At 36.5% G+C, this 23,434-nt stretch overlaps 1 protein-coding gene across 13 annotated transcripts in view; it reads right to left on the reverse strand.

Annotated features, from left to right (window-relative positions):
- SNAP91 (synaptosome associated protein 91) overlaps positions 1-23,434 on the reverse strand; it is a 158,703-nt gene that overhangs the window by 62,984 nt on the left and 72,285 nt on the right. For all 13 annotated transcript variants that reach the window (XM_055113927.2, XM_057302559.2, XM_034962459.3 and 10 more), the window contains exons 9-10: positions 7,623-7,664; positions 1,307-1,377 (exon numbers count right to left, since the gene is read on the reverse strand). In XM_055113927.2, the coding sequence (XP_054969902.2) occupies positions 1,307-1,377; positions 7,623-7,664 (113 nt within the window). The remainder of the gene's footprint in view (positions 1-1,306; positions 1,378-7,622; positions 7,665-23,434) is intronic.

Consider the following 23,434-nt stretch of genomic DNA (forward strand, 5'->3'; position numbering starts at 1 on the left):
ATAGCTCTGCCATAATTGTCTGTAATACTCTTATACTTTTGCTTATCATTGCAAATTTAAAACATGCAATAATTTCTACACTAACTTGAAAAAATATTATAGAAATAACACAGCTAATGAAATAACCAGAAAAAAAAAGTAACATCAAGACACAAGCCTAGATTCTGGGAGAATGTCCAGAGGCAACAAAGTCAGAAAATAGTTGCATTTTGATAGCTCTGTCATAGGTAAAATCTGTGATCAGCCTACAGCCCTGAAATGATCATTTTACGGGTTGTCTCTACTAACTCCTGCTGTCAACCAAAATGGAATAAACAGAAAGCTGGTATCATCAACAAAGACAGATTCCAAGCTCTCCCTGTAGAGGACATACATTAAGTGTTTAAATGGACATAATGAAGTATAAAATAGTCCCTAACCTTTAGATTCAGAAAATCTACTTAAATCATACATGTAAAAAAAGAAATAGCCACAATACTGAGCAGTTCAAGATAAAGAAAGGCTTCATGAGAAGGCAGGACTAGAGATGGCCTTCCCAGGATGCATAAGATTTACAAAGCAGGACAAGGAGGATGGGCATCCTAAGACTTGCAGAATTATAGTCTGAATAAGGCACAAAGATTGGAAAACACCAGGCCTTGTGAATAGACAAGTTTCAGACCTGCTGGAGAGATGGAAAAAGAAAAAAAAAGGAACCTGGACATTTCGTGCATGTAGCGAGGAAAAATAGTCAAAAATATAAGTACTCAAACACAAAGGTATGAAAATCTAGTAAAACTGTACTTATCATTGCTTGCTATTCTCTATATAAAAGGATCTATGAATAAAATGTCAGTAGTATGCCATGCCTAATAGTTCAAGTAGGGAGATACTGGAGTCCAAAAAACTATACTTGAGGGCTTTTCTTTTTTCACAGTGGGGTTGATAACGATAATAGAGTGCTCAAGGCTGCTTGTGAAATTGTGCTTGTTTTCACTTATGTCCAATGATAACAGCTTTGATTTTTAAACAGGAGTAACTATTTTTCCATATATTGTGAATTCCTTCTAAGGGCAAATGTTCAAATCATTAGGTTCAGTTAATGTAGGTACAATCTACTAATTTGCTGCATTAGCCTGCAGAGAGATTGTCTATACCCACTGTCATAAGTTAATAGGAAGAGTAGGGGTTCTGAGGGAGCCCAGAAAATTACAACAAAGCATGCCCTAAAACTAGAGCAATATAAGTTGTACCATGATAAATCTCATTCTTAGAAGAACGACTCTAGTATTTTTCATCTTATTTAGAATATACAACTAATGCGTACTTGTTTCCAGGTTTCTTTCCTTCTAATGTATTTAGATGCTGTTCAAGCGTCTCCATAAGACTGCTGGGAGCCTACAATAAGAAAGTAAAAATAAATGTCTGCATTGTTTACTTTCAATGTAAACACACTGTAATGTCACTGTAACTGTATGGTGGAAGTCTGTGGATGGACCCCGATATATATGTGAGATAATTTAATTGCAGGTTCTTTTAGTATTTAAATATTTAAATTCCATAGACTTTCAGACAGACCCATCTTAAATAGACTTAACTCCACTGCATAACAAATAGCATTAGAGTGTGGTTTCAGTGTAGAGATTACATTGGATAGACTTTTACTAATACATTACTTATATGCAGTAAACTCAAATCAAGTTCACCACCTCCTTCTCATAAGACCATAGTAAAAATGAATAAGTGTTTGTATTCAAGTCAAAAATATGAGTGCCCAAATACAAATTTACAGAAATTTGAAAATACAGTAAAATCTCACTTATCTATGTTTGTCTGAAATATTAGGAAAAACCATTTAAATATATTTTAAAAAGGTGGTGAGTGAGAGTTGTGGGGAAAAGAATATAATTCTAATAATCAATATCAATTAAGATTTTATTATTGACCTATTTATATATAAAAATATATTTATATGTATAATAAAGTAACTTTTAGCAAATATAATATCAGAGCACTGCGTATTGGCAAATTTAATAAGTTTCAACTCTTATTAAGAAATACTTGAATGTTTCCTTTTATAAATAAAATTTTAGGCAATATAAAGTGATGACATTTCACTGTATACTTGAGAAATAATAGATTCACGCAAATGTTTCACCCAATCTATTCCTTAAGCATTAGAGATTTAATTTCATCTTTCTCAAATAGTTGTAATACAAATTAGACCTTAACAGCAGCATAGGCATTCAAAGAATAGCATTTCTTAAATGAAATATATAACTACCCTTATAGGTATATTTAATTCTGACAATTCTTTAAATTAATGTGAAATTAATTTTGAAGGACATTGAAGTAACTATGGTAACTGATAAAGGAACTCACAGAATTCACAGACATTCATATAACTGTATCTTTTACACTGTACCTTTAATGGCAGATTAAAATTCTTACTAAAAATCTTTAATTTTGAAAATTCAGGACATTTATTTAATATTCATTTTTCATTTCACTAATAGACTCTTAAAACTGTCTTAACATTCATGTGATTATTATATTTGTAATTATGTGATTATTATAAGTGTAAATTACCAAGTGAACTAAAACATGTAAATTTAGATATATAAAAATTACTAAGTGAACCAAAATATTAATTTGATCAAAATGATGAAGGTAAGATAGAAAGGAACAGCCCTGTCGGCATTATTTTAAAAGCTTTGAACTATAGAGTTAAAGAAAAAAGATTATCGGGATCTAATAAGTTTAGAAAATTACAAAAATTAGGATTTTAAAATACAACTCAGATGAAAGTGGACTTAATAAATTCTAATAAACCACAACTAAGACAATATTTCTAAGTTTAAAAAATGAATTTTAAAAGAGATACAGAAAATTTTGTTATAGATACCAGATTATAAACTATAAAGAAATGCTCATTGAATAAAGAATGTACATAGTAACATTAAAAAGAAAAAAATAAATGGCTTCAAAATTTTTAGATGAATTCACATCTGATAACTTCAAAATTGTCATACTAATTGCCAGTGATGATGATAATGATGATGACGATGATGGAATTTAGGAGGTCTGGGCATATAAACTTTTCATATTTTTATTTTTTCATTGGGATCGCAGTAAGGAAAAAAAATAAGCCATAGAACTTCTTTCCAGTTAGAAAACTTAAGACACTTTGAATGTTAATGTAATGTAAAGAAAGTGTGATTTTTTTGGCTAAACCTAAGTTTAAAACATGGTCTAAGAAAAATGCTATTTATAGTCACAAAATAGCAACAAATATGGGATAACCAAAAATAGGTAATATTTTCTCCTATTAAGTTTCTTAGTTACCTAAAACAAAACAAAACAAAAAACTAAACAAAAAACCCAGGAAGAGAGGTCCCCATTTTATTCGTTTTGTAAAGTTTCTTTCTAAGTGAGAAAATTGAAAAAATAAGTAGAAGTCACAAAAAAAAATCACAATAGCTGAAAGAGAAATTTGATCAAGGAATACAAGACTGTCAAACTGACTTTTGTCTTAAAGGGAAATAAAGTTTGGAGCATTCCATCCTAGAAGTTTGAAAGTGCTTCATCATTTATATTTCTTATAAAAACATGTAAAATCAAACAGAAATAAATTCCTCAAATGTCTTTGGAGGAAAAAAAGTACTTTGATAGTAATATCCAGGCGTGCAGGAATGTCTACCTTTTCTCAACTGCATCTATGGCAGTGAGGACATCCTGGCATGCAGTAGACAATAAATGAAAACCACCTCTTAAATTTCCAAGGAGCAAAATCTTTGAGAATGCCTCTGCTGTTGTAAAAGGAATTTAATATAACAAAATATAATGAGCAGGCTCTTTAGTTGCTTGTTTTTAAAAATGCCAAAGTCAATAGACCAATCAGATGGGAACACCAATCCAAAGAACAAGAGTCAACCTGTGAAAGCTAATAGATAACAGCAACATATGGTTACCGATTCATCAGTTGTATGGTCTTTAAAAGGAGACCTTTCTTTACCAGTAGTTTTCGTATCAACCAGAATTCCTGACATCAAAAACATAAGATTTTTTTCATAAATGAAGATATTTACATTTGGAATGTACACATGCCACAAACAGGAAATAATATTAAAAAATTCTTTTCTCGGAACAAATTCATAGCTGATTGTGAGCCCAGGCTCCAAAAGAAAGCATCCATCTACGATTTAGATGCTATAGCTTATAAAGCATCATTAAAACCAAATTTAAAAAAAGCAATCACAAGATCATTCAAATTCTTATCATTAGATCTAAGAAACAATTTGAAAGTGCTGAGGAGAAATATTTCAGTTCTGATATATTCAGTTCTTACCCAAAACAGTTATTTTTGAATGTCCTTAAAAATTTCATTGATATTGAATAATTTAAATGTAATAATTATGATATTATGTGTACAAGTTAAAAAGGGTTACAGATGATTGCATTCATGTTTAATGTACAGTCTCTAACCTAAAAGATATCCATTAAATTCATAAAGATATCTATGAAATTCCTCCATTCCATTTTGCTGCAAGAGGAATTCTAATCATTTTTTAAGTTATGAGCATTCTATTCCTACTCCCAGTAGGAAGCCCTTCTGATCTCCATCTCTTCTTTAACACTCTCTTCTGACAGGTATTTTTGTTCATTACCTGGCTAGATTGAATGGCCATGGTGGCCGCAGACAAGCCTGGTAGAAAGCAGAATCTAATCTTAGAAGAGCAGAACCGAATCCATATAACCTGGTACTTCGGACCCATCTGCAGATTAATCCTGGTTTTAAAGATGAAACAACTCTCTAAAGGACTAACCCCAGAACAATTCACATGCTAGCCCAGACCTGATCATAACTGTCAGAGGTCTAAATCCTCAGGTCAATTAGAGACTTCCATTAGACCTGCCGAGGGGCTCTACGCAGGAATGAAGAAGGGTGTTTAGCTCTATGTCACTCACAACCCCAAAAGAAACCACAGTATTAAGAAATTTCAGAAGCATATAATATTCTTGTATTGAACTAGAGGAATTTTTCTATGAACAGGTTTTTTTCTTCTGTTTGTTTTTGAGTCTGAGTCTCGCTCTGTCGCCCAGGCTGGAGTACAGTGGCGCGATCTCGGCTCACCGTAAGCTCCACCTCCCGGGTTCACGCCATTCTCCTGCCTCAGCCTCCCAAGTAGCCGGGACTACAGGCACCCACCACCGCGCCCGGCTAATTTTTTGTATTTTTTTTTAGTTGAGACGGGGTTTCACCGTGGTCTCGATCTCCTGAACTCGTGATTCGCCTGCCTCAGCCTCCCAAAGTGCTGGGATTACAGGCGTGAGCCACCGCGCCCAGCCTGAACAGGTAATTTAAAAATAAATATTTTTCCCCATTTAAAAAATCTTTTAGGGTTGGGGATAATTGCGCAGGTTTGTCATATAGGTAAATTGCATGTCACAGGGGTACCACCTTCTACCCTCCAGTAGGCCTCGGTGTTTGTTGTTCACTTCTGTGTGTCATATATACTCAATGTTTAGCTCCCACTTATAAGTGAGAACATGCAGTATTTGGTTTTCTGTTTCTGCATTAGTTTACTTGGGATATTGGCCTCAAGCTCCATCCATGTCTCTGCAAAGTACATGATCTTTTCTTTTTAATGGTTGTATAGTATAGTATTCCATGGTGTATATGTATCACATAAAAATAAATGTTAATATTGAAATTTATGTGGTGCTTAAAGTCATAACAAAAGAAGAGAATAGAGTGCTAATAGATTCTAATGAATTTCTACCATAGAATAGCTTTCTAACAGACCCAGGGCAAGATTTTATTTTCTTTGAGGGAGGAGTCTCTGTTCCCTAAATTATGAAAACACACATCTTAAATCATTCAGTAAAATATAATGTTTCTGGGCTTCTTGAGGGGGAGATTATAAATATTATAATGACTATAATAGTATCATTAAAAATTTAATCCAAGTATATGATTTCAATGATGTACTTTCAATGATATGCTCTCATTGTCTAATGTTAAAAGCAAAAACAGATTTAAGTAGTCATTTGAATATTTCCTCGTTTCCTTTCAGACTGCCCAAACTAAGTATGATAGATGAGGACCTATATTCTTAACTGAGAACCTACTTTCTCTTTTATTCTACAGTAAGGGTGTCCATAAAGTTGAAATAAAGATGATTTGCCACTTCTAGAAGCTATTCATTAGCTTCTAAATATCAGAGCTAAATATTTTAATGTCTTAAAAGTTAACATGTATTACTTATGTGGATTATTTTTTAAAATGTACTATAAATTTTACTAAAAATGATTAGTTTAAATGAAAACACACTTATTTTCTTTGCTTTTAATTATAGTGTTACAAAGATAAATCTATATCTAATAAAGAGATTTTTAGTGGTACTTTATGCACACTTAATTTTTTGGCCATATCCAAAATGATACCAATATCTTATTCAGGTATGTGCCTCATCAAAAAACACTGTTTTCTCATAGTAGCAGAAATATTTTATACCAATATTCTGTCTATGAAAAAGAACTACTTCTCAACTTTTCACTAAAAAATACAATGCCATCATGTTCTGGATTGCTCTGTGAATTTTTATTCATAAAGAATTCTTGATATTTAATTGGTATTTTAATAATACAAATACATTTCTTTGAGTTTCCCTAATTTTTAATAAAAACTTAAGGATTAATATTATTTTAAAGATGGAAACATTTCAAGGCATAATAAGGACAGCAAATTACTAAATGCACTTTGATATTATTAACAAGTAGGTATCTTTCATTATGACAATTTTTTTCTATTATAATGACTATATTTACAAGGACAGAAAGTTCATATATTCATTACTGGTATATAAGATAGCAGCTCTGTGTTTTCTCCTATCATCTCTACAATAACATCATTGCTAGTTAAATAACATGTTTGGGATACAACTGTACCATAACAGAGTGCTTAAGTAAAAACAGTTCCTGCCAATTATGAGAAAGGTTATACTATACCCATGAATGACCTTGAATCTATATATTAGGATCCATACACAGTACCCTCTTCACAGATAAAATGATTGATACAGAAGCCCCTCTATTGTTGTCATTTACTAGATGGGCTCCAGAAAAATTGCTAATCTACCACTACTATTTTATTAGCTTATTTTATACATGGACATTCATAGGGGAGACAAGTAGTTCAACTGTGACATCAGAGTTTTCCCTATTCATGGGTCTCCTTCATATCTGGGACATGTTGGAAACTAGGAAGACAAGCAGGAGGAAAAGTTCTAATATTCTGATTATCAGGCCTAGAAATAGTGACTTTTCATAGCCAAAGCATTTCTATTAACATTATTCAAGGTTTCCTTTTGATCAAGCTTAAAATGAAAAGATGAGTTCATTTACTAAATTCAGTTGCGTTTAAAGAAGAAACTATATCATAAGAACAAGAAAATCTTCCTATTACCTCCAGAAATATATTCAATGGCTAGAAACAATAAATAAGGTAGAATAATTTCCAAGAAAGTTGGTTGGCCTAAATTCAAAATGCATGAAATGCTTACAAGACTATGCCCATTTGTGGCAATATATGTTGTAATAATCTCATGCATACTGAATCTTCCACTGGGAGAGGTGCTTACCTGTGTGAGGTCAGGAATGTCACCTTTATCAATACCAACTTGCTGTGGATTAAAAAAATTAGAAATTAGTAGAACTTTTAAAATTAATTTTTTTCATTTAATGGAAGATCACCTACACAATTAGTTTAAACAGCTCAATATTGGTGTAAATGAATTATTTTATATGTCACTCTCACTTGGAACATATGCTTTTTATGCAGTTTTTCACTCAATATAATACAGGAGTAATTTCATTAATATAGTTAGACATAAGAAATGTATAGAATTCTACTAGAATCCAAAAACAAATGACAATAAATTGAAGCATAAAATGTAATGGTATCCTTCTTAGTTAACAGAAGCTCAAAATGTAAAACACTGCTTAGACTAAATTTAGTAGTTAATTATGCCCAGCTTCTGGATAGGGAATGCTCATTTAGTTCTAAAACTCATTCAGGGTATAATTTCCACTCTTTCTCCCACAGACCTAACTTTGTTAGTTTCTTATGTATCCTTTCAGAGTTTCTTTGTGTATATTCAAGGAAATATGAAATTATACAAATATATACTTATTTCCCCATTACAACACAAATAATAACATATTATATATAATGAACTTATATGTTTCACTAAAAAATATATCTGAGACATATATCCATATCAACACACAGAATATCCTCATTTAATAAACAGCTGCATAGAACTTCCTTGTCCTATATTTAATTAGTAACTTATTAATGGACACTAAAGTTGCTTTTGATCTCTTGCCATTGCAAACAGTGCTGCACACACCATTTTGCATGTGTAATGTATATATCTGTATGATATACTTGTAGAAGTGGAATTACCAGATAAAAGTATATGCATATTGTTAATTTTGTTAGCATGGGGATAGGGGCAGAGAAAGAGAGAAGGGAGGAAAAGCAAATATGAAAAAATATTAATAAAGGTAAATCAATGAAGAGACCATATTTATTCATTATACATAAATTCTTTTGTAGGTTTGAAAATTATTCAAAGTGAAAAGTTGGGGAAAAACACAAATCACAAGTTCAATCGTATCATTTTTATATAAATAATGAAATTGAGGTTCAAAGAAACAAAGCGAGTTAAGCCAAAGTGTATCTCCTTGAGAAATGAAGAGCTTTGATTATACTGATGGAAATGTAGAAGTAAACACATGAAGCAAAAGTGCTGGGCTGCTACAAAGACAATAAAGCAAACTGGAGATCAGAAAATCCATTTGTGTGTCAAATGCTGAACTACCTTCTTTCCTCTTTCTTCTCTGTGTCTACAGCAGGGTTTCTCAGTCTTGGCACTATTGGCATTTGGGGAAGATAATTCTTGTTGGGGGGTGTCTTGTGCATTGTAGGATGTTTAGCAGCATCCCTGGCCTCTACCCACAGGATGCTAGTAGCCACCCTCTCCAGTGTGATAACAAAAAAACATCTCTAAATGCTATCCTTTGAGGAGGGGAGGGAAGCAAAGTTACTTGCTGTTGAGACCACTGACGTAGAGCACTTGCCTTAATCTCTCTGGATCAAATAATGTTTGAATCCAGGATTCCAGACTTTACTTTTTTTGCAACTACCAAATATTATTATTTCTTTTTAAAAATTTTCCATTTTTATTTCAGATTCAGGGGTACAAGTGCAGATTTGTTACAACGGTACATTGTATGATGCTGAGGTTTGGGCTTCTACTAATGCTGTTACCCAGATAGTGAACACAGTACCTAACAGGAAGGTTTTCAGACCTTGACTTCCTCCCTTTGTACCTGCTTTTGGAGGCCCCAGTGTCTACTGTTCTCATCTGCATGTGTGTACCCAAGATTTAGCTCTCACTAATAAGTGAGAACATGTGGTATTTGGTTTTCTGTTTCTGCGTTAGTTCACTTACGATAATGGCCCCCAGCTACATTCATGTTGCTGCTAAGGGCATGATTTCATTCTTTTTTATGGCTGCATAGTATTCCATGGTGCATATGTACCACATTTTCTTTAACCAGTCCACCACTGATGGGCACCTAGGTTGATTCCATGTCTTTGCTATTTGAATAGTGCTGCAATGAACATATGAGTGCCTGTGTCTTTTTGGTAGAACAATTTATTTCCCTTTGGGTATACACTCAGTAATGGGATTACTCAGTCAAACAGAAGTTCTATTGTTAGTTCTTTGAGAAATCTCCAAACTGCTTTCCACAGTGGCTGAACTACATTCCCACCAACAGTGTATATGAGTTCCCTTTTCTCTGCAGCCTTGCCAACATGTTGTTTTTCGGCTTTTTAATAATATCCATTCTGACTGGGTGTAAGATAGTATCTCACTGTGGTTTTGATTCGCATTTCTCTGATGATTAGTGATGTTGAGCATTTTTTCATATGTTTGTTGGCCATTTACATGTCTTCTTTTGAGAAGTGTCTGTTCATGTCCTTGGCCCACTTTTTAATGGGGTTGTTTTTCTTGGTGATTTATTTAAGTTCCTTATAGATTCTGGACATTAGTCACTGGTCAGAAACAAAGGTAATGAATATTTTCTCTCATTCTGTAGGTTGTCTGTTTACTCTGTTAATAGTTTCTTTTGCTGTGCAGCTCTTTAAATAAGTCTTAGTTGTCAATTTTAATTTTTGTTGCAATTGCTTTTGAGGACTTGGTCATAAATTCTTTGCCAAAGCCAACATCCAGAAGGGTATTTTCTAAGTTTCCTTCTAGCATTTTTATAGTTTGAGGTCTTTTATCCATCTTTAGTAAATTTTTATATGTGGTGATAGGTGGGGGATCCAGTCTCATTCTTTTGCATATGGCTAGCCAGTTTTCCCAGCACCATTTTTGAATAAGGAGTCCTTTCCCCTTGTTATGCTTATTTTTGCCAACTTATCAAAGATCAGTTGTTTGTAGGTACGCTGCTTTATTTCTGGGTTCTCTATTCTGTTCCACTGTTCTATGTGTCTGTTTTTGTACCAGTATCATGCTGTTTTGGTTACTGCACCCTTGTAGTATAGTTTGAAGTCTGGTAATGTGATGCTTCTGGCTTCATTCTTTTTGCTTAAGATTGCTTTGGCTATTCCACCTCTTTTTTGGCTTCATATAAATTTAGAATAATTTCTTCTAGTTCTGTGGAAAATGATGTTGATAATTTGATAGACATAGCATTGAATCTACAGATTGCTTTGGGCAGTAGAGCCATTTTAACAATATTTATTCTTCCAATCCATGAGCATGAAATGTTTTTCCATTTGTTTGTGTCATCTCTGACTTCTTCCATTGGTGTTTTGTAGTCCTCCTTGTAGAGATCTTTTATCTCCTTGGTTAGAGGTACTCCTAGGTTTTCAATTTTTTGTGGCTATTGTAAATGGGATTGCATTCTTCATTTGGTTCTCAGATTGGAAGTTATTAGTGCATAGAAATGCTATTGATTTTGATGTTTGTAGGTAGATTTTGTCCTGAAACTTTACTGAAGTTGTTTATCAGGTCTAGGAGTTTTTTGATGGAATCTTGAGGACTTTCTAGGTATAGAATCATATCCTTAGCAAAGAGAGATAGTTTGACTTCCTCTTTTCCTATCTGGATTCCTTTTATTTCTTTCTCTATCCTGACTGCTCTGTAGGACTTCCAGTATTATGCTGAATAGTAGTGGTGAAAGTGGGCATCATTTTCTTGTTTTAGTTCTTAAAGGGAATGCTTCCACCTTTTGCTCATTCAGTGTGATGTTGGCTGTGGGTTTGTCATAGATGGTTCTTATTATTTTGAAGTATGTTCCTTCAATGCCTAATTTGTTGAGGGTTTGTATCATGAAGGGAGGTTGGATTTTACAGAAAGCTGTTGCTGCATCTATTGAGATAATTATATGGTTTTTGTTTTTAATTCTGTTTATGTGGTGAATTACATTTATTGTTTTGCATATGTTGAACCAACCTTGCATCCTAGGAATAAAGCCCACTTGATTGTGGTGAATTAACTTTTTGATGTGCTGCTAGATTTGATTTGCTATTATTTTGTTGAGGATTTCTGCATCTATGTTTGTCAGGGATATTGGCTTGTAGTTTTCTTTTTTTTGTTGTGCCTTTGCCAGATTTTAGTATCAGGATGACACTGGTTTCATAGAATGAGTTAGGGAGGAATCCCTCCTTCTCAATTTATTGAAATAGTTTCAGTAGAATTGCTTCCAGTTCTTCTTTTTACATCTGATAGAATTTAACTGTGAATCTGTTTAGTCCAAGGCTTTTATTTCTTAGTAGGTTTTTTTTACTACTGAAGTCAGTTGCAGAACTTGAAAGACCAGTAACAGAGTTTGAACTTCTTCCTGGTCCAATATTGAAAGGTTGTGTGTTTCCAGAAATTTATCCATTTCCTCTAGATTTCTACTTTGTGTTCATACAGGTTTTCATAGTAGTCTAGAGGATTTTTTCTATTTTTGTGGGATCAGTTGTAATGTCACCTTTGTCTGTCTGATTGTATTTATTTGGATCTTCTCTTTTTTTCATTGTTAATCTAGCTAGTGGTCGATCAATCTTGTTTATCCTTTCAAAGAACCAATTTTTATTTCATTGATTCTTTGTATGTTTTGGGGGTGTCAATTTCATTTATTTATTTATTTAATTTCCATAGGTTATTGGGGAACAGGTGAGGTGGCGTTTGGTTACATAAGTAAGTCCTTTAGTAGTGATCTGTGAGATTGTGGAGCACCCATCACCCTAGCAGTGTACACTGCACCCGTATTTGGAGTCTTTATCCCTCACCCTCTTCCCACCCTTTCCCCCTGATTTCCTCAAAGCCCGTTGTGTCATTCTTATGCCTTTGCATCCTCATAGCTTAGCTCTCACTTATGAGTGAGAACATATAATGTTTGGTTTTCCATTCCTGAGTTACTTCACTTAGAATAACAGTCTCCAATCTAATCCAGGTCACTGCAAATGCCACTAACTCATTCCTTTTTATAGCTAAGTAATATTCCATTATATATATATATATATATATATATATATATATATATATATATATATCACAGTTTATTTATCCATTCATTGATAGGCATTTCGGTTGGTTCCACGATTTTGCAATTGTGAATTGTGCTGCTATAAACATGTGTGTGCAAGTATGACTTCTTTTCCCCTGGGTAGATACCCACTAGTGGGATTGCTGGATCAAATGGTAGTTCTACTTTTAGTTCTTTAAGAAATCTCCACATTGTTTTCCATAGTGGCTGTACTAGTTTACATTCCCACCAGCAGTGTAGAAGTGTTCCCTGATCACCACATCCATGCCAACATCTACTGTTTTTTTTTTATTTTTTAATTTTTTGATTATGGCCATTCTTGCAGGAGTAAGGTGGTATCGCATTGCAGTTTAGATTTGCATTTCCCTGATCGTTTGTGATGTTAAGCATTTCTTCATATGTCTGTTGGCCATTTGTGTATCTTCTTTTGAGAATTGTCTATTTATGTCCTTAGCCCACTTTTTGATGGGATTTTTTTTTCTTGCTGATTTGAGTTCATTGTAGATTCTGGATATTAGTCCTTTATCAGATGTATAGATTGTGAAGATTCTTTCCCATTCTGTGGGTTGTCTGTTTACTCTGCTGACTATTCCTTTTTGCCTTGCAAAAATTCTTTAGTTTAATTAAGTCCCAGAAATTTATCTTTGTTTTTATTGCATTTGCTTTTGGGTTCCTGGTCATGAAATCCTTGCCTACGCCAATGTCTAGAAGGGTTTTTCCAATGTTATCTTCTAGAATTTTTACAGTTTCAGATCTTAGATTTAAGTCCTTAATCCATCTTGAGTTGATTTTTGAATAAGGTGAGAGATGAGGATCCAGTTTTATTCTCCTACATGTAGCTAGTCAATTATCCCAGCACCATTTATTGAAAAGGTTGTCCTTCCCCCACTTTGTTTTTGTTGGCTTTGTTGAAGATCAGTAAGCTGTAAGTATTTGGGTTTACTTCTGGGTTATCTGTTCTGTTCCATTGGTCTATGTGCCTATTTTTACACAAGTACCATGTTGTTTTGGTGACTATGGCCTTATAGTGTAGTTTGAAATCAGGTAATGTGATGCCTCCAGATTTGTTATTTTTGCTTAGTCTTGCTTTGGCTATGTGGGCTCTTTTTTGGTTCCACGTGAATTTTAGAATTGTTTTTTTCTAATTCTGTGAAGAATAGTGAATTTTGATGGGAATTGCATTGAATTTGTAGATTGCTTTTGGCAGTATGGTCATTTTCTCAATATGGATTCTACCCATCCATGAACACAGGATGTGTTTTCATTTGTGTTGTCTATGATTTCTTTCAGCAGTGTTTTGTAGTTTTCCTTGTAGAGGTCTTTCACCTCCTCGGTTCGGTATATTCCTAAGTATTTTATTTTTTTTGCAGTTATTGTAAAAGGGGTTGAGATCTTGATTTGATTCTCTGCTTGGTCAATGTTGGTGTATCGAAGAGCTACTGATTTGTGCACATTAATTTTGTATCCAGAAAATTTGTTACATTCTTTTATCAGGTCTAAGAGCTTTCTGGAGGAGTCTTTAGGGTTTTTTAGGTAAGCAATCATATCATCATCAAGCAGCAACAGCTTGACCTCCTCTTTACCAATTTGGATGCCATTTCTTACTCTTGTTTGATTGCTCTGGCTAGGACTTCCGGTACTATGTTGAAGAGGAGTGGTGAGAGTAGGCATTCTTGTCTTGTTCCAGTTCTCAGAGGAAATGCTATCAACTTTTCCCCATTCAGTATTATGTTTGTTGTGGGTTTGTCATAGATGGCTTTTATTATATTGATGTACGTCCCTTGTATGCCAGTTTTGCTAAGCGTTTTAATCATAAAGGGATGCTGGAATTTGTCAAATGCTTTTTCTGCATCTATTGAGATGATCATGTGATTTTTGTTTTTAATTCTGATTATGCGGTGTATCACATTTATTGACTTGCATATGTTAAACCTTCCCTGCATCCCTGGTATGAAACCCTTGATCATGGTGGATTATCTTTTTGATATGTTGTTGGATTAGTTAGCCAGTATTTTGTTAAGGATTTTAGCATCTATGTTAATCAGAAATATTGGTCTGTAGTTTTCTTTTTTGGTTATGTCCTTTTCTGGTTTGGGTATTAGGGTAATACTGGGCTAACAGAATGATTTAGGGAGGGTTTCCTCTTTCTCTATCTTGCGGAATAGTGTCAATAGGATTGATACCAACTCTTCTTTCAATGTCTGGTAGAATTCTGCTGTGAATCTGTCTGGTCCTGGGCATTTTTTTGTTGGTAATTTAAAAATTACCATTTCAATCTCACTGCTTGTCTGTTCAGGGTATCTAATTCTTCCTGATTTAAGCTAGGAGGGTTGTATCTTTCCAGAAATTAATCCAACTCTTCTAGGTTTTCTAGTTTATGTGTGTAAAGGTGTTCATAGTAGCCTTGAATGATTTTTTGTATTTCTGTGGTGTCAGTTGTACTGTCTCCCATTTCATTTCTTACTGAGCTTATTTGGATTTTCTCTCTCCCTTTCTTGGTTAATCTTGCTAATGGTCTATCAATTTTATCTTTTCAAAAAAACAGCTTTTTGTTTCATTTATCTTCTGTATTGTTGTTTCAACTTCATTTAGTTTTGCTCTGGATCTTGGTTATTTCCTTTCTTCTGCTGGGTTTGGGTTTGGTTCATTCTTGTTTCTCTTGATCCTTGAGGTGTGACCTTAGACTGTCTGTTTGTGTTCTTTCAAATTTTTTGATGTAGGCATTTACGGCTATGACCTTTCCTCTTACCACTGCCTTTACTGTGTCCCAGAGGTTTTGATAGGTTGTGTCACTACTGTCATTCAGTTCGAAGAATTTTTTGATTTTCATTTTGATTTTGTTTTTGACCCAATGCTCATTCAGGGGCAGGTTATTTAATTTCCATGTATTTGCATGGTTTTGGAGGTTCCTTTTGGAGTTGATTTCCAGTTTTATTCCACTGTGGTCTGAGAGAGTGTTTGATATAATTTCAATTTTCTTAAATTTATTGAGGGTCATTTTGTGGCCTCTCATATGGTCTATCTTGAAGAAAGTTCCATGTGCTATTGAAAAGAATGTATATTCTGTGGTTGATGGATGGAATGTTCTATATACATCTGTTAAGTCCATTTGTTCCAGGGTACTGTTTAAATTCATTGTTTCTTTGTTGACTTTCTGTCTTGATGACCTGTCTAGTGCTGTCAGTGGAGTATTGAAGTCCCCCACTATTATTGTGTTGCTATCTCATTTCTTAGGTCTATTAGTAATCGTTTTTATAAATTTGGGAGCTCCAGTGTTAGGTACATATATGTTTAGTATTGTAATATTTTCCTGTTGGACGAGACTTTTATCATTATATAATGTCCTTTTTTTGTCTTTTTTAACTGCTGTTAAAGTTTGTATTGTCTGATATAAGAATAGCTCTTCCTGCTCACTTTTTGTGCCCATTTTTCTGAAATGTCTTTTTCCACCCCTTTACCTTAAGTTTGTGTGAGTCTTTATGTGTTAGGTGAGTCTCTCGAAGGCAGCAGGTAGTTGGCTGGTGAATTCTTATCCATTCTGCAATTCTGTATCTTTTAAGTGGGGCATTTAGGCCATTTACATTCAATGTTAGTATTGAGATGTGAGGTACCATTCCATTCATTGTGCTATTTGTTGCCTGTATACCTTGGTTTTTTGTTTTTGTTTTTAAAATTATATTTTTTTATAGGTCCTATGAGATTTATGCTTTACAGAGGTTCTCTTTTGATGTGTTTCCAGAATTTGTTTCAAGATTTAGAGCTCCTTTTAGCAGTTCTTGTAGTGGTGGCTTGGTAGTGGTGAATTCTCTCAGCATTCATTTGTCTGAAAAAGACTGTATCTTTCCTTTATATATGAAGCTTAGTTTCACTGGATACAAAATTCTTGGCTGATAATTGTTTTATTTGAGGAGGCTGAAGATAGGGCCTCAATCCCTTCTAGCTTGTAGGGTTTCTGCTGAGAAATCTGCTGCTAATGTATAATTTAAAAGTATAGTTATACCTTTAAAGGTATAACTATAAAGGTTTTCCTTTATAGGTTACCTGGTGCTTCTGTCTCACAGCTCTTAAGATTCTTTCCTTCATCCTAACATTAGACAACCTGATGACAATGTGTCTAGGTAATGTTCTTTTTGTGATGAATTTCCCTGATGTTCTTTGTGCTTCTTGTATTTGTACGTCTAGGTCTCTAGCAAGGCTGGGGAAATTTTCCTCAATTATTCCCCCAAATATATTTTCCAAAGTTTTAGAATTCTCTTGTTCCTCAGGAACACCAATTATTCTTAGGTTTGGTTGTTTAACAAAATCCCAGACTTCCTGGAGGCTTTGTTCATATTTTCTTATTCTTTTTTCTTTGCTAGATTGGGTTAATTTGAAGACCTTGTCTTTGAGCTATGGGTTTCTTTCTTCTACATGTTCAATTCTATTGCTGAGACTTTCCAGAGCATTTTGCATTTCTATAAGTGTGTCCATTGTTTCCTGAAGTTTTGATTGTTTTTATTTATGCTATCTAGTTCCTTGAATATTTCTCCCTTCACTTCTTGTATCATTTTTTGGATTTCCTTACACTGGGCTTCGCCTTTCTCTGGTGCCTCCCTATTTAGCTTAATAACTAACCTCCTGAATTCTTTATCAGGTAAATCAGGGATTTGTTGGTTTGGGTCCATTGCTGGTGAGCTAGTGTGATTTTTTTGGAGGATTTAAAGAACCTTATTTTGTCATATTATCAGAGTTGGTTTTCTGGTTCCTTCTCATTTGGGTAGGCTCTGTCAGACAGAAAGTCTAGGGCTGAAGGCTGTTGTTCAGATTCTTTTGTCCCATGGGGTCTTCCCTTGATGTAGTACTCTCCCCCTTTTCCTATGGATGTGGCTTCCTGTGAGCCAAGCTGTAGTGATTGTTATCTCTCTTCTGGATCTAGCCACCCAGCAAGTCTATCAGGCTCCAGGCTGGTACTGGGGGGTTGTCTCACAGAGTCCTGTGATGTGAACTGTCTGTGGGTCTCTCAGCCATGGATACCAGCACCTGTTCTGGTAGAGGTGGCAGAAATGAACTCTGTGAGGGTTTTTAGCTTTGGTGGTTTAAGGCACTATTTTTGTGCTGGTTGGCCTCCTGCCAGGAGGTGGCACTTTCTAGACAGCGTCAGCTGTGGTAGTATGGGGAGGAAGAGGTGGGAGGCAGGGCCCTAGAACTCCCAAGAGTATATGCCCCTTGTCTTCAGTTACCAGGGTAGGTAGGGAAGGACCACTGGGCAAGGGCAGGGCTAGGCATGTTTGAGTTCAGACTTTCCTTGGGCGGGTCTTGCTGCGGCTGCTGTGGGGGGTGGGGGTGAGGTTCCCAGGTCAATGGAGTTATGTTCCTAGGAGGATTATGACTGTGTCTACTGTGTCATGCAGGTTGTCAGGGAAGTGGGGGAAAGCCGACAGTCACAGGCCTCACTCAGCTCCCATGCAATCCAAAAGACCAGTCTCACTCTCACTGTGCCCCCCAGCAACAGCACTGAATGTGTTTCCAGGCAGTGGGCAAGCACGTCTCAGAACCTGCCCCAGGCTACCCACCTCCCAGCTGCGAAGGCAAATACAGCTTTTCTTCTTCCCCTGCCTGTGGTGTCTGCACACCACAGATTCACACCCTCCCCCGAGTTCTGGCCAAGAGGCTTCTCAATCAGCATGGACACAGGAAGGGGAACATCACACACTGGGAACTGTTGTGGGTGGGGGGAGGGCGGAGGGATACCACTAGGAGATATACCTAATGCTAAATGACAAGTTAATGGGTGCAGCACACCAACATGGCACATGTATACATATGTAACAAACCTGCACGTTGTGCACATGTACCCTAAAACTTATAGTATAATAATAATAAAATTTAAAAAAAATTGTTACAAAGTTCAGCTGAAGATTTCTTTCTCCCTGTGGCCTTTTCCCAGTGCCTCTGGCCACCGTCCTGAAGGACCCCTGTAAGGCCAGGCAAAAATGGCTTGCTAGGGGACCCAGTAAGCCCACAGGGATTTTTTTCACTGCTTCTTCTATCCCTGTATTTTGCTTGGCTCTCTAAATTGACTCAGTTCCAGGTAAGGTCAAAATCTTCTCCTGTTATCTAGGCCTACGGTTTCCCCAGTGGGGGTGTGTGTTCAGGGGCAGACGATGTCCCTTTACTGCCTCCACAATTTGGGCACTCATAGTATTTGGGGTGTCTTCTGGGTCTTGTAGGAGCAATCTGCTTTCTTCAGGGAGTCTGTGGGTCATCTCAGGTTTCCTGATTTATTCCTGCAGTCATTCTGGAGCAAAAATTCACAGTGCGAGCCTCCATATGCTGCTCTGTTGGTTCAAGTTGGAGCTGCAATCTAGTCCTGCCTCCCAGTCACCACGATCCCCACTTCTCGTTGATTACATTTAGTTCTGCTCTGACTTTGGCTATTTGTTTTCTTCTGCTAGCTTTGGGATTAGTTTGTTCTTGTTTTTCTAGTTCCTTTATGTGTGATGTTAGATTATTAATTTGAGATCTTTCTAACTTCTTGATGTAGGTGTTTAGTGCTATAAACTTTCCTCTTAAAACTGCCTTTGCTGCCTCCCAGGTATTTTGGTATGTTGTGTCTGTTTTCATTTGTTTCAAAGAATGTTTTGATTTCTGCCTTAATTTTGTTGTTTACCCAATAGTCATTCAGGAACAAGTTGTTCAGTTTCCATGTAATTGTGTGGTTTTGAGAGTTCCTCTTGGTATTGATTTCTATTTTTATTCTACTGTGGTCTAAGAATATACTTGTTATGATTTGATTTTTTTGATTTATTGAGATTTGCTTTATGGCTGAGCATGTGGTGGATCTTAGAGTATGTACCCTGTAGAGGTGACAAGAACATACATTCTGTGGTTGTTGGGTGGAGTAGTCTGTAGATGTCTATTAGGTCCAATTGGTCTAGTGTCAAATTTAAGTTCATAATTTCTTTGTTAGTTTTCTGCCTCAATGATCTGTCTAATGCTTTCAGTGGGGTGATGAACTCCCTCATTATTGTTGTGTGGCTGTCTGTCTTTTATTAGGTCAAGAAGTACTTCTTTTATAAATCTAGGTGCTCCAATGTTGGGTGTGTATATATTTAGGATAGTTAAGTCTTTTTCCCCCCTAATCTCTCACCTCTGGCTGAAAATTAAGTCTTCTTGTTGAATTGAACCCTTTATCATTATGTAATGTCCTTCTTTGTACTTTTTCTTTTTTTACTGTTGCTGGTTTTAAGTTTATTTTATCTGATACAAGAGCAACAACCTCTGTCCTTTTTTGTTTTCTATTGGGATGGTGGATCTTTTTTCATCCCTTTACTTTGAGGCTATGCGTGTCATTACATGAGATGGATGTACTGAAGACAGTACATCTTTTTTTTTAATCCAACTTGCCACTCTGTGTCTTTTCAGTCAGGTGTTTGTACCATTTACATTCAAGGTTAGTATTCATATGTGAGGTTTCATTCCTGTCATTGTATTGTTAGTTGGTTGCTTTATAGTCTCAGTTGTGAAGTTGCTTTGTAGGAATTATGGACTATGTACTTATATGTGTTTCTGTGGTAGCAGGTTTCTTTTGTTTCCAAGTTTAGAACTCCCTTAAGCACGTCTTTTAAGGCCAGTTGATTGGTAACACATTCCCTTAGCAATTGCTTGTCTGGGAAAGATTTTATTTCACTCTCACTTATGAAGCTTAGTTTGGTAGGTTATGAAATTCTTAGTTGGAATTTCTTCTCTTTAAGAATACTAAAAATAGGCTACAAATCTCTAGCTTGTAAAGTTTCTTTTGAGAAGTCTGCCGTTAGCCTGATGAGGTTCCTTTTATAGGTGGTTTGATCCTTTTCTCTAGCTGCCATTTAGATTTTTTCTTGTGTTGATCTTGGAAAGCTTGATGACTCTGTGCCTTGGGATGGTCATCTTGTATAGTATCTTGTAGGGGTTCTCTGAATTTCCTGTATTCACATGTCGATCTCTCCAGCAAGACTGGGTAAATTTTTGTGGATTATATCCTCAAATATGTTTTCCAAGTTGTTCACTCTCTCTTCTCTCCCAGAAATGCCAATGAATTGTAGGTTTGGTTGCTTTACTTAATACCATATTTCTTGGAGGTTTTGTTCATTTTGTAAAATTCCTTTTTTCTTTATTTTTGTCTGACTGGGTTGATTCAAAGGACTCATCTTCAAGCTCTGAAATTCTCTCCTCTGTGTGATCTAGTCTGTCATTAAGGCTTCCAACTACATTTTCAAATTCCTGTAGTGAACTTTTCAATTGTAGAAGTTCAGTTTAGTTCTTTTTAAATATAGCTATGTCATCTTTCATATCTTGGATCATTTTCCTGGCTTCCTTGTATTGGATTTCAAATTTCTCTTGGATCTCATTGAGCTTCCTTGCCATCCAGATTCTGAATTCTGTGTCTATAATTTCAGACATTTCAATGTGGTTAGGATCCATTGCTAGGGAGCTAATGCCATCCTTTAGAGGTAAACAAAACACTCTGACTTTTTGCATTGCCTAAGTTCTTGAGCTGATTCCTTCTCATCTGAGGGAGCTGGCTTTTCTTTTTCTTTGTCAGTTTGCTTTCATTTGGATAGGGCTTTTTGTTTTTAACATTCTTTTTTCCCTTAAGGGTTGACTGTGGTGAATGTTGTATATAGTTGATTGGTTTCGTTTCTGAGTGCTTTCAGAGGGTCAAGGCTCTGTTCTAGGTTCTGAGGTTATAGATGGGCTCCTGCGGTGCATTTCAGAGGTGTTGCACGGTGAAACAATGTATTTTTGTTTGGTGGTGCCATTCAGGTTGCAGTCTCGTAGATAGCTCTTCACAGTGACATCAGGGCCAGCAGATTTACTCAGCCAGACACCTCTTATTTTTCAGTGCGTATGTGGCAGTGCTCTGGGGAGGGGAGGCAGGGGCCAAGAGATAAGTCTCAGTCCAAGTTTGTTTCCAGGCCTTGGGCCTTGGTGCTGTCCCCTTCAAGTACTGGTGCTGCACCCATGTTTTCTTTGCCCAAAAGGGGGCTTTGGCAGGCTGTGCTACCCTCTCCCTTTAGGGATGGTCCCAGCTGAGAGATCATCAGGAGATCTCTAACTCTTGGGGGGCCCACTGTGCTTGTGAGAGTCAGAGCAGGTTGTGGGATATGACTACTAGCGGTCTGGTGTTGCAGTGGGTTGGGGTGAAGAATCCCTGGGCAGGGCAATGGTATCATGTATACGCAAGTGGAAAAGTGCCTGTGGCCCAGGGTTTCCAGCCTGGCAGACAGCTGTGGGGCCCACTCAGCTTGTGCTCCTCTGACCCAACAGGTCTTCCTCCAGTGTCTGCCCCGGGAGCATTTTGACTGGCTAGACTTGTTCCAAGCCTTCTGCTCCCAGATCACTGAGCTGTTCCAGATGATGTGGGCTGCAGGGCTCCCTGGGAAAGAAGCCGTGGCTTTCAGGCCGCACCCTTCCCAGATGGGTCTTGTGAAGGGAGGGACACCCAGCTCCTACATTTGTACAAGAACCTGCACGAGCATAAGAACCTAAGTCACAATCTTCTTTTTGTTCTGACACTGGGAGCTCTTCCTCCACTTGAGCTCAGGCCATAGATCTCAGCACGATACTCGTAGGCAGTGTGCTTGAGTCCCAGGGAGTTGAAACCAGGCCTGCAGATTTGTCTTCTGGCCCCTCGGGGTTAAGCACTGGCTGTGCTGGGGGTGCCGGACTGCTTCCAGGCCACCAGCAAAACACTCAGGTAGGGAAGCGCGGGGGCTGCGCTGTGGATATCCTCCTGTGGGAGTGGCCAGGCAGGAAATCTTGGGAGGGGCCAGCAGGTGAGGGGGCATTCATCCTGGTCCTGCAGCAATGGCAGCTCCTGGCCAGTAGAGAACAGGAACTGCAGAGCAAGATGGAGCGCCTTGGGGGGTGGGCACCTATGGTCATGTTTTACTGCAGCTGGCATGTGGTGGCTCTGAGCAGGCTTCCCGGCTTCCTCCCTCTTCAACTATGTTGAAGGCAACTGTGTTGCCTCTCTATTGATTTTCAGTATTTTCTCTCAAAAGATCTGTTGATCATCAGCATGATGATTCACTCGATATTTTGGTTCCTCTTGGTGGGAGAGGCATTTGCTAGCTTTGTCTAGTTGGCTGTCTTCCTTCCCTCTCTGGAATTAACCTTCTAATGACTGAACTTTGGCTTTAGGAACAGTTTAGCCACTGATGCTTCCCTAAAGCCACTTATATTATTACAAATTAGGGAAATTATCAGTTAAAGCAACTGCATTCTGTTTATTTGTATGTTTTAACACCACTTTAGATGATCCATTTAAAAATATTAATATGAACAAAAGAGGCATTTTTATGAGACTGACTCGCTGCCTACTGTGATAAGAAGGCACTGAAAGAGGCATTTTTAAAAATAAAAATATTATGGATCCCTAATACTGAAATCAGTTCAGGAAAAGGTGATGTATTTCCATTAAATGGATAATTGTGTTCAAAGAGACAATTTAGGAATTCTTCCTCAACATTGCTATTTTTATTGCTCTGAACTTCTGAACCACAATATCATTAGAGGATTAAAGTGTGTTACAGAAATCTCATCACTTTCTGTCTGCAAATATTCTGGGAGATGTAACTCCTACGATTCCGATATCTACCTTAGAATAGAAAACTAAGAATAACTTGGTTCTATGAAAGAGAAGAGTATTTAGCAGAAATATATCTTACCGGTAAAAATTATTTTACCAAGTTTTACTTGTCTGCCATAGGAGACTTCAGATAAGAATATAAGGCATAGTAAGTTTTCTGTACTTCAAGCAGTTTAAGAAATGTGAATAGTTCCATAGAACTTGTTCAACTACTTTACCTTTTCT

This window comes from Pan paniscus, chromosome 5 (assembly GCF_029289425.2).
Source record: "Pan paniscus chromosome 5, NHGRI_mPanPan1-v2.0_pri, whole genome shotgun sequence".
Taxonomy (NCBI): domain Eukaryota; kingdom Metazoa; phylum Chordata; class Mammalia; order Primates; family Hominidae; genus Pan; species Pan paniscus.